Source organism: Molothrus aeneus, chromosome 4 (assembly GCF_037042795.1).
Source record: "Molothrus aeneus isolate 106 chromosome 4, BPBGC_Maene_1.0, whole genome shotgun sequence".
NCBI lineage: Eukaryota > Metazoa > Chordata > Aves > Passeriformes > Icteridae > Molothrus > Molothrus aeneus.
Window position 1 is genome coordinate 67,335,679 of NC_089649.1, and position 12,168 is coordinate 67,347,846.

Consider the following 12,168-nt stretch of genomic DNA (forward strand, 5'->3'; position numbering starts at 1 on the left):
GGACACTTCACCAGTTTGCTGCATATTTCTGTATTTTTTCCAGTGTTGTATTTCATTGTCAAAGCCAGGTTTATCCTTTTGTTTCATGGTACCTGGGTAACAAACTCAGCTTATCTTGTTGACTTTAGTGGAAGAGGAAACAACATTGAGAGTCTTCTCCACCCAGTAACCAAACCACCTTTGGAAGTGCCTGTTTCTCTTCCCTGCTTTAGGAAGCTTATGATTACTCGGTTGTTAATTTCACCAAGTCACTTAAGAAAAAAGAGGAATCTAAATTTTAAAACATCCTTCCTTGTCTTGCAAGCTAGGCAAAACATGAACATACTTTAAATGAAAGATGTTCTGCAGTGATGGACCCAAGAGAAATTGCCTATTACACAGTGGGCACTGGGGGCTCTAGTTTACCCTGGGTCTGAGCCCTCACAGGTTCTCCAGCTGCCTCCTGGGATCCAACACGTGTGGAGTGGCCAAAGCCTTGACTTGACTTGACCCTGGAAACCTCTGGTGACATGACACCCCTCCCTACCTTTTTGTAATTGCCCCTCCCTACCATTGATGACTCCTCTTTTCACATTCACCTGCTGTCTCAGATAGCATTAGTGAATATATTACTGTATTCAATTTTCAATATTAATAAAATTAATATTGGGTTGAACCTGTCCTTACATGCAGGATAACATTAATATTGAAGTTACAAGTAAAAATTTGTCTTAAACCCCTACCCAGGTCCTCATTAGTATTTCAATCTGAGCTCCTATTGGTTCCAAGATCTGGACCTCCATCCTTATCTCTCTGATTAAATCATTAGCTTTAAAACCCTTCACAATTTTCAACCCAATAATAAAGCACAGAAAAATGTGGCTGTAAGCTTCATGAATATTTATTTTTTCAGCAAAGAAGGAGCAAGTTGACCCAACAGCTTTTCTAACTGATTGTCTGCAGCACAAGGAAGCTATGGCCACGTTAAGGCAAGCAGTAGTAGTTTATTGTTTTAGTAGACACTTCTTTTTCCTTCCTTTTGAATAAATACACCGTGGGGTCTGGGAGGACGTGTGCCAAGAGCATTACTGGGCGCAGCAACAGCGAACAAAGCGCAATCCTAATCATAACAGAGCGAGCAAGTATTGTTACAAATGTTCTCTTTAGTATGGAAATGAGCCAGGGGTAATAAAAACACCATAAAAATGTCAAAATGACCGATCACCGTGAAGCGCTCGCCTTTTTATAACCAAAACTTGCCATGAACTTAGGAAAAATCCTGCCTTAAGAGAGATGCCATTTTTACTTAATGTTATTGCTCGACTTCTTCTCACTTCGCTGCACAGTTAAAGGATTGCAGAAGAGAACAACTTCAGAAGGGCATCAGTAAAGTCCTGATTGATATTAAATGGCATTCAAGCACGATGGTGGACTCTGGATGGGAGCAAACTATTAACCAGGGCATTAACATTAACACTGCTACTGCCTCTTTATGAGAACATGGGGCATATTTAGGTGCTAATTGTTTGGACAGCATCAATAACACATAATGCTTAATAAGATACAAATGAAGAGCTGTGTAACTCATGTAATTCCATCAGAAAACACTCAGGAACAGCAGCTTGACTTTAATTACTCAGATCAAAGGAAAAAGGCATTTTGAAGTCTGGTCTAAAATGTTATTTATTACTCCTTTCACTAAAGCATAGATCAGCTCGGATAGAAATAGCACTTAGGACTGGATTTGCTTAGTGAAAATAGGGAAAAAAAGAATATTCATTGCTTTTCTGATGCATATTGGGGGATATGTTAAATCCTAATTACATCAGACTGAAAGAAAGGAAAAGAAAAAAGTAGGAAAGAAAAAAAGCATAAGCTAAAATGAGGACAAATAAAGGTCATAACTCCATATATTGCTCACAAAGACCTGAAGCTGGTAAACACACACAAAATGTAAAATGGGCATTTTCTTTTCTCCGGACTCCACTCCATAAATAGACAATATATATGAGCCACCTAACAGTCAATATAACACCAGTATTTTAAATGTGGTTTTATCAGCCATTATTTCCTATTTCCAACTACAGTAATCCACATTTTTGGTGCTGGAACTTGCTTGTGGCTTTTTTACATTTGTAGCAAACTTTTAAAAGCTGAGAATCTTGGGCAAAGAAATGCTCTGCTGATAAGAAAAGGTGAAGAGGAAGTCTATGCCTACAGCTCCCTTCTTAGTAGCATTTTCTGCCAGGTCCAGAATATAGAACTGACCTGGCAGGTGGATGCATCCCAAGACATTTGGATTTCAGACCCTAACCCATCCCAGAACACTTGGATCATAGATTCACAGCATGGAGCGGGTCGGAAGGGACCTTTAAAGGTCATTTAGTCCCATCTCCTACAATGACAGAGACATCTTCAACTTGATCAGGTTGCTCAGAACCTTATCCAACCTGTCCTTGAATGCTTCCAGGGACGGGGCACCCACCACATCTCTGGTGTTTCACCATTCTCATTGTAAAAGAATTTTTTCCTTATGTCTAATTTGAGATTTAAAGATTTTAAGGGCAATAAGTAACTGGAAGATACGAATTGGTTGGTGGTCTCGAATTTTTCTCAGCAGTTTGGTTCTGTGTCTTTGTGCTCTCTGCATTTACAGGATCATCAGGGTTGGAAGAGAACCTCAAGATCATCCAGTCCCACGGTCAAACCAGCACCACCATAATCACCCCTAAACCATCTCCCTAAGAGCCACATCCAGTCACCTCTTGAACATTTCCTGAAACAGTGACTCCACTACCTCCCTGGAAAACTTAGTCCAATGCCTAACCACTCTTTCAGTGAAAAATGTTTTCCAACTATTGCATCTGAACTTCCACTGTTGCAGTTTAAGGCCGTTTCCTCTCACCCTCTCAACCCTCACCTCACTACATCTTCCTTCCAGGTGGTTGTGGAGAGCAATGAGGTTCCCCCAAGCCAGGCTCCTCTTCTCCAGACTAAACCACCGTGTTCCCTCAGCTGGTCATCAAAGGACATGTGGGATGACAGATTCTAACCCACCCCAACACACTGGATGACAGCCCCAAGCCATGCCAGCACATTTGAAAGACAGACCCTACAATGCAGGGGTGTAAGTGCACACAGAGACATGCTGTTGCTTGCACAAAGGGCAGTAAATGTGGGTGCAGAGCCCCACTTTGTGTAAATAATGTCATGACTGCAGCACTGAGCTGGGAAGGGCTGGGATCATCCAGCCTGGAGGCAGCTGGAGCTGGGTGAGCAGCCTGGCTGTGCAGCCCTGTGCCCGTGGAGCTGAGGTCACTCATGGTGCTCACTGCCAGCAGCACAGCCAGCTGCAGGGACAAGCTCTGCCATCTCCTTCTCTCTGCAGCTCAGCTGCATTTCCTTAGGGCCAGAAGGCACCACTAGATAACCTCATTTGGGCTCCATGAATCCCTTTAGCCCAGTAACATTCCCAAAACATTGCATTCAGCCACATGCTGTTCACAAAGCACCCAGCCTTGAAGATTTTGAGATGCAGTGTCTACCTCTTCCTTGGCTAGCTCCTTCCAAAGAGTGTGCATTTCCCATTTATGTGGGTCTGGCTTCACACTGGGGCCGTTAATTTCTGCCCCATCTTTTTCTGCCAATGGCCCAGCTAGGGAAAAGATGTAAAAACCTGGGAATGGCTCCATGTGTCTGACTGATTTCCCACTGGACATTGCAGGGATGTTTTTTTTCCCACTGGCATCTCTGAGAGCTGGAACAAGCTCTATATGGGTAATAATTCCATGATTGTAAGGATCTTTTCCAATGATTCCATGTTAATCACCAGCTTTGAGCAATTTGGAGTCCTGGGAATGCTCAAAGTTCCTCATGTAGGCAGAGGTGCTGCCCAGGTAGGAAAGCCATGGTAAATTCCCCATTAATATCTGACCACCTCCCAGGGTTTGCTCACCTCTACATCTTCTCCAGGTCTTTATTCCAATGTTTCAAACCTCCCAAGAGTTTCAGACACCCACAGAAATGGAGTCAACAGAGAAATATTTCCTCTTTCCTACCCCAAGTGTGCAATTTCTGCACAGGGATTTTGGGGTCAGAGGCCCAGGTCAGGTCACGATGAAGCTTGGGTGAGGGCCAGCTTTTCTGAACTTCAGATGCCACAGCTTGGACATTTACTGTCCCTGGAGTGAGTAGTGAGACACTCACAGGTTTGCCTCAAAAGAGGTGGAGGTGCTGAGCTTGACCTTGAAATCTCTGGTCCACTCCAGGTACTCCAAAACTCCATCTTGCTAATTAAAATTTGGCTCCTAGTGCAGTTATAGCATTTGGCTCTAGAGGTAAACACATTAAAACTGCCCTTTTTCACTAAAACCCAGAAATCTTTCCCAAATAATAAAAAAAAATAATGCCTCTGGCTTGATTCACAGAACCCACACAAAATATCAGACCAAGCTGTGGCACACAGGTAACTTTACAATTCTGTTTGCCCTGCCAGCACACACTCCTGATGTGTGCTAACACACACACACAGCCACACTCCCCTTCAAAACACAGAACTCTTAAAACATATTAACACAATTCCAGGCTTTTATTCCTTTTTTTCTGCAACTTTTATTACAAAGCCACAGACACACTGTGCCATTCTGTCTCCTTTGATGTGTTCAGTTATTGTATTTGTCACCAAATGAAAACCACAGAACACTTTTTATCTTCAATGTCTGATAAGTTTCCAGTTTGAAAGGGGCTGACCACAGAAAGATTGTCCATACAAAGTTTAAAAATGCACAAACCGGTAGGTAAAGCAATGTTTGATCTGTAATGCAAATAAAATTAACAAAGATAGTGAGTTTTAAGCCTAAAATTCCTTTGATCTTTGAAGCTTCATGGTTTTAAAAGTACAACTGCCTTCTGTATCACGGCCTGGTATGTACATCTATATGCCTATATGCATACAAAGACATAATATGAAAAATCTCCTGTGTTCAACATAGGGTCAGTTACCACAAACAAGACAATGGTTTTCTTTGAACACCCTCTGTTTAGGAATGAAGATGCATCCAAATCTTTTCCCACTGAATAAAATACATATTCACACACAAGTGTGACCTGGTTGAATTTATTTAAACTATGGAAGACTTTGCAATATATGCAAGGCACAATCAAGCCCTAAAATTCAATGGCATGTGGTAGGGCTTGGGACAGAGTGACTCAGAAAAGGTCTTAGAGGTACCTTGTGAAGGAAAAATAATTCCTCAAAAATGTGAAATCCACCCAGGCACAGCAAGCCAGTGCAAGGCCCAGACAAAAAACACAGCTCCTCCTAAACAGGGCATGTGATGGTATTTCCCTGGGGGGAAATCTCACACCATTTCTGGTGGTCAGGATGGAGCAGATAGCCAAGGCAGGATCAAATCCCCATGCTTTCTGCAAATCAAGACCTCTATAGCATCTCTCATGGTGCACCCAAAACCAGAGCTGCATTTCCAGTGCCACAGCCGAGAGCTGCAGCTGCCCTGGCCTGATGCATTGCCCACACAGGGTAGTTTAATGCAACATTTGCCTTTGGAGAGCTCTGTCAGCAGCACTAGAGATTTATCTTTGCAGGGCAGGAAGAAGCCACTCCTTCCACTTGAGCCATCTGACCAAATGCGAAGTTTTTGCCTGCGTGATGCAGCACTACGGAGCTGGGTCACTAAGGGCAGGTGGAGAGTGCTACACAGAGCCTGGAATTCTGTGCTGCATGGGAAATGCAGGAGTGCTGCTCTTAACCCACCAAACCCTCTCTGAGGCTCAGGGACAGAGCTGCCATTTGAACTGGCGCCATTAGAAAAACTCTCAGGGTTTGCTTGGGGCTGAACCCCACAAACCCAGTGCTCACCTCTGGGGCTGGTGTTGGTGCTGCCCACAGAGCATGGGTCAGAAGTGTCTCCTTGCTACAACACTGGCCCAGAGAGCAGAGAAGGACCATGGGCCTACAGGGGAATCCTGCCCTTTGCCATGCCCCCAGTGCTGCTGGAACGTGCAGGACTTTGGGACACACCACGGTGTAATAAGTAGCTTCCTATGGGCACAAGATATGAGATCTAGGTTTTAGTATCTCTCATGGAAACATACACTTACTGTCTCCTTGAAATAAAGGCAATGCCCTTAGTGTATAGAGGCTTTTTTATTTATTTTTTAAAATTAAATGACTCAGTGTACTTCAGCCATTAAGAACTCCTGCCTAAATCATGCCTAATATCCATGTCTTATACCAGTGCTCACACTTAAGCTCCTCTCAAGCTCCCTCTAAAGCTGAGAGGATGCATATAAAGATATCCTTAATCTGAATTTTAGGGATTTAATAAATTTGCTGTGAACCCTCCTGCTGAAAAATATAGTTATCAATGGGTTGCTTTATTACAACCTCTACAAGAGGACCATCATGAGGGATGGTCTTCCTCTAGGGGTTATTACATGGATAACCTCCTCCTAAGGCAAGAAAGGGACTTTTTGGAGCAGAATGTATTGGTGAAGAAAGCAGGAGCTGATTCAGTGTTTCACTGAATCAGGGCCCCATCTCAGCACCACGGCTGAGCAAACAGGGAACTGTTTGGTTTGATGGTGATTCAAACAAACCACCAGAAAAAAATCACCGCGGGTCAACACAGAGCAAACACCTCCACAAATGTTCAGAGAAAAGCAAAGCCTAAAGCACAGCTTTGTTTCAGATTAAATAAAGTGTTTCACTTTTAAAGGGAGCAGCTGGTTTGGTGAGGATCTCTTTCATGGAACAGGCTTGAGAAGGAAGTGATTCCAAACTTAAAAACTAGCATGTTTCAAATTTTCTTCTTCTTTTTTTTTTTTTTTTTAAACCATCAAACTCTAAATGAAAATAAGAGAAACACTTGCATCATTGCTGAACCTGCCTTCTCCAAAGACAATGTTGGCCCCTGAAGAGCTGGCTGCCTCTCTGTGGTGTGCAGCAGAAGGAAGGTTCAAGCCCCACTGAAGGGGAGCAGCTCCTGTGTTCTCTCCTCACTGTGCCCAGCTCACCCTCCACTGGCTCTTAAAGCAGCTGCAGCTACAAATTAAGTATTTCACCTCCATTTCATGATTTCCCCTCCCAAGCACCCTGAGGCCAAAGTTCCTTTTACAGCCTCACAAATTATTATGCTTTGATTTACAAAATTTTATTTAAAAAAACCCAAACCAACAAACCACTGCAGGTCTGGGCTTAAAAAACTAATGAATCATCCTCCCCACACCCCCCAGAAATGCATAGTGAAACAGCTTTCCCTGTGAGAGAAGAACCCTGCTGCTGAAGATGGCTGGGGCCCATGAGGAGTGATCTGGGCACTGCAGACCCTCACAGTCAGAACACAGACAGTGGAAAAGGTCAGTTTCTGATGGACAGGATGGCACCAGCAGCACCTGAGGTGACAGGAGATGACACCTGGCTAGTGTGAAAAGGCATAGAGACAGGTGGCCTCCAGGTTAGGAGAAGCACAGTTGGTCACAAGCTACATCAAGTGTGTTCTGAGCATGGCATCTACAGAACCTGAAAAAAAACGCTTTATTTTCTTTGATCAAAAATACATATAGAAATGCCTGTTTTGAGGAAAATATCATACATTTTTTTTCTTGTTTAACAAAATAAATTAAATATACATGACTTCTGTTTAAACTCTATATAGAATTACAAAGGTTTTATATTTTGCAATTGGATTCATTCCCAGTCCATATAAGTATTTAATATGGTCCTTATTTATTTTCTCTTCTTTCTGTTTTTACTGTTGTTTGAACTGCAATGCTTTATCACTTACGAAGTGATATCTGAGGGGAGGGGACAACCACACACAACCTAGGTGGATATTTCTCAAATGCAATTTTTTCCTACAAGATTATTTCACTCTCTTTGCTTCTTACTATTTTTTCTAATGCTCTCATGTATTTTGCATTGATGCAGAAAATCCAGTAGCTTGTCACTCTAAGCCATCAGAGAAGGACAGTGTGTTTTGCTTTCTTCACCATCAGCAGTTCAATTATTATTATTAATTATTATTATTTCTTAAATATAAATATAAAGGTGTTCTGTACAATGTTCCTTTTTCCTTCTTTCCTTTTTCCTGGCAGTGGCACTGAGTCCTAGGACCAGTGGAGTGGAGCTGATCTGGAGAACATCCCATGGGAAATAAGATGCCTTCACCTTGCAGAAACTGAACCAACCAGCTTGCTTAGCTGATTGTGCTGACCACAACTGAGAAGCACGTGGCATTTCACCTTGTGAACAGAAATTGGTTTATTCAGACCCTCTTGTGTTATTTTATTTCCCTGGAAGAGATGACTGGGTTATGTCTCCTGGTGCTTTGGCACTTAACCTCAGGTATGTCAGAGCTTGAGTCACTCAGAGCAGGAGAGGCCTGGGGGCTTCCCACCAAAACAAGTGATGCCCAGCAGGCATCCAGGCCCAGCCAGGAAAGCACCACACACACCTCTTGCTCTACCTGCTCCCTTCAGTAACACAAGGAAGGAGCTGGTGGTTCACATCCCTGTGTCCCATCTCACTTGTTGCCACTTTGATTAAAATATCCAGGAAGGCTCTGCTGCTGGAGACAGCTGCCTCTCTGCTGTGAATTGGAGTTCCTTCATTATTCCTCAGCTACATCCTGATTGCAATAATTAAAAAAAAAATCTCTTTTCTCTCTGTGTCTTTCTCTATTATATATATATATTTATATAGATAGATATAGATATATACACATATATATATACACACATACACACACGCATATACAATTATATATATATGTATATATATATATTTAAAATTACATATATAACCTTTTCTGTCTGCTTTGCCTGTTGTTGGCAGTGCTGAGCTGACTTGGAGCAGTCTCTGCTGAGGTACCACGAGGAGAAAAGCCCAAAGGAGCCACTGTCCACGGGGCCAGCCCTCAGCACTGGTACTGGATGTGCTGGTGCTGGTGCACTTTGCCCTCCACGTGCGAGTGGGTGTGGGTGTGGATGTCCGTGTAAATCTTTGGGTACATTTTGGAGGCCATGGCAGGGGCCAGGCCGGGCCCCTGGGACAGTAAATGCTGCTGCTGGGCCACGTACTCCTCGTAGTTGATGGAGGAGATGCAGTCCTTGTCGGGGAGCTGGGGCACGCAGGCGCGGTCGCGGGGCGGCGGGCGGTGCGCGGGGGCGGCGGTGGCCGGGGGCGAGCACGGCTTCTTCTTGGACTGGCACAGCCACAGCAGGATGGTCCCAAAGATGAAGACAGCCCCGGCTGGGATGCCGATGATGACGGGCCAGGGCAGGCTGCTGGCAGAGGAAGGGGGCACAGGTGCGCTGGGAGGCTTGGGATCTGGGCAGGGAGAGACAGAGAGTTAATGGAATGCAGGCAGAGTGGGTTCCAAACACGTCACACTCGGGCTGGCTGCTGGACAGACTGTCTGGCAACTCTGCCAGACCAAGGAGCAAAGGAGAAATCAAGCCAGCGCATGATGTTTGGTAACTGCTTTGCTTTTCAGTGCTCCTGGAAGGACAAGCAACTCATTTTCTCTGGTTTAGGGGTCAGGAGGGGAGTCTTTGGGGGATTTTATAACTCTCTTATCCAAGTTTTAATGGATGCACACTAGAGCCAGCCTGAGAGAGTTTCCTAACGCTCTCACTGTGACAGACTGGGCTTTGCTGCCCAGGCTGAAGGACACAACACAGGACATGTCAGTAAAATGCCATTGTCATCAGCCCAGGTTGCACAGAGCCACAGCATGCTGCCCACCCACCTCTGCCAGGTGTAGCTCTGCCTGCAAGGGCTTCAGACACTCTCTAGAAATCCTGTCTAGCAATCCTGGAGCTACCCAGCAGTGCTCCACCATGGCAGGGAGAATGAATGTGGGGTTTTGAAGGTGTTGGCTTGACTTTCTTTGTGTGGTTGGGAGGAAGGCTGAAGAATGGGAAAAATGTAGGGGAGCTGGTGGCCCCTCCTTGGTTCCCAAGCCATGGAGAACTAAAAGTTCATCCAGCATTGAAATGTGTCCCCAGCTTCCTACCCCAAATGGGCTCTACCTCCACCAGTCTCTTTGGAGCTGCTGCAGGCTTTTCAAGGGCACTAAATTGAGCTACTGGAGGAGATAAGATGCTTTGGACATAATCTTTCACAACTACCTCCTCCTTTATCTCTCTGCAGTTGGCAGTCAGTGGCTATCCCTGGATAGCCACTCCAGTTTCTCAGCCTGATCTCCTCATTTATAGACCCAAAAGGAGTCCTGGGGTAGGATTCTAGCTGTGAAAATCCTTGTCTAGATAGCTACCAGCTGGAATATCCAATGTCTTGAAACATACCCAGGCACAGAATTCAGCTTGCAGGGAGACACCCAGAAAACTTCCAAAACCACAGGCCATTCTAATCATTCAATATGTTATATTCAAACATCTATCACTTAACTTTCAAGCTAAACTTCTTTAAGACACTAATGTCTTTTTCTCTCCTTGACAAATAATCCTCTGGGTAGCTTGAAATGTTAAATATATACCATGTGGTCTCTTTGAAGTTAGGAGGACCTATACTTTGACCTTAATAGATGAAATTTTGATTCACCAACTCTGGAAATTACAGGATAATTTAGGCTAGAAGGCGACTCTGGTCCAGCCCCCTGTTAAAAACATGACATGATCAGAGAGCTGACCCATCAGCTGACCACAGAAAACAGAAGTCTCCATGCTGGTTGGCAGAAATCCTATGCTGGGCTGAAAAGAAAGTGTTTTGATATTCATCCACGTTCCTCAGAGCTGTCAATGTCAAATCTGGTAGATTTACAAGCAAAATGGTCTTTTTAAAGTCATGGCTTTAAAACCACATCTTTGCATCTTAGGGCAAGCTGGGTTCTCCTTCTCCATCACTGCCAATATCAACAGCCCTGCAGGCTCTGGTTCTGGCACGAGGCCTCACTACAGTCCCATTTAAATCCATGGAAAGTCTCCCCCTGATTTCAGTGGGAGCTGGATCAGACTCTCATAGGTCAGAAACTGCCAGAGGCTTTGAGTTATATCCCACCCATGCTGCTTTTTCCTTGGTATTTACAGGCCTTTCAGTAGTTCTAAATCCAAAATGTTTATCAGGGTAGAACTGCACAGTCAGCAGACAAAGGAGCAAATGACCAGGCAAGGATGGTGTGTCTCAAACACAAATGATACAGTCTCAGCTGGATGTGGCCACCAGCTCTGAGGCCTGGGGAGGGAAGGCAGCAGCTGTGTACAGGGGCCCCAGGGGACCACTGGATAAAAATTTAACTAATCAATCATTCTGTTTTTCACACTCATTCATTTCATTTCTTTGTGACCCAGACAGTTTTTATTCTTCCCTCATTTTATGGGCCCGTATCATTGTTTCCTTTTACCAGTAAAAGCAATATAAATAAGGGCAAGAGAAAGGAGGAATTTTAGGGAATGAGGTTGCAAACTGTGCTGTTATTCAGTTCCCCTCTCCCATCCTGCAGCCTATCACTGAAGTGATTTAGTGTCTGCAACTGCAGTATCTTTTCTCAGCTTGCTCCTCTTTCATACAGGAGTAGATAATTCAATTTATGTCACCTGGATGACTGAGAGGGGCCTCAACAATGTCTATAAGTATCAGCAAGGAGGTGTCAGAGCATGGACCAGGCTCTGCTCCGTGATGCTGAGCAATAGGAGACAAAGAAAGGGCAGAAACTGATGCCCAGGAAGTTCTGCCTGAACATGAGGAAGAACCCCTTTACTGTGCAGTGATCGAGTACTGAACAGATTGCTCAGAGAGGTGCGGAGTCTCCCTCACTGGAGATATTCCAGAACCATCCTGACACAATCCTGTGCCACATGTTCTGGATTGACCCTGCTTGAGCAGGGAAGTTGGACCAGATGACCACTGTGGTCCCTTCTAATCTGACCCATTTTGTGGTTACTCCCCACAAAGGGAGAAAAGGAAATACCATCAGCAGGATTTCAGCAGGGACTGATTTAAATCAGGGCTGATTTAGTCTCCCATTGATTCTTATTAGAACTAGGCTAGCCTAAATCAGCACAGCATCACAGAGAGCCAATGAGAACAGCAGCTGAATGAATAAATACCACGATGTCACAGACATATTTTATGAAAAATCCTTTCATTGGGATCTTTTCTCCTGAGAAACTGAGAGGCCTCAGAAATAAAATGTAAACAATAATTAT

General features: G+C 44.2%; 1 protein-coding gene across 1 annotated transcript in view; it reads right to left on the minus strand.

The window, feature by feature from the left end:
- Positions 1-8,733: 8,733 nt before the first annotated feature.
- The window catches only part of FGFRL1 (fibroblast growth factor receptor like 1), a 165,541-nt gene continuing 162,106 nt past the window's right edge, over positions 8,734-12,168 (minus strand). Inside the window, exon 7 of the mRNA XM_066548750.1 lies at positions 8,734-9,328. Coding sequence (XP_066404847.1) covers positions 8,916-9,328 — 413 coding nt within the window. The 3' untranslated portion in view covers positions 8,734-8,915. The remainder of the gene's footprint in view (positions 9,329-12,168) is intronic.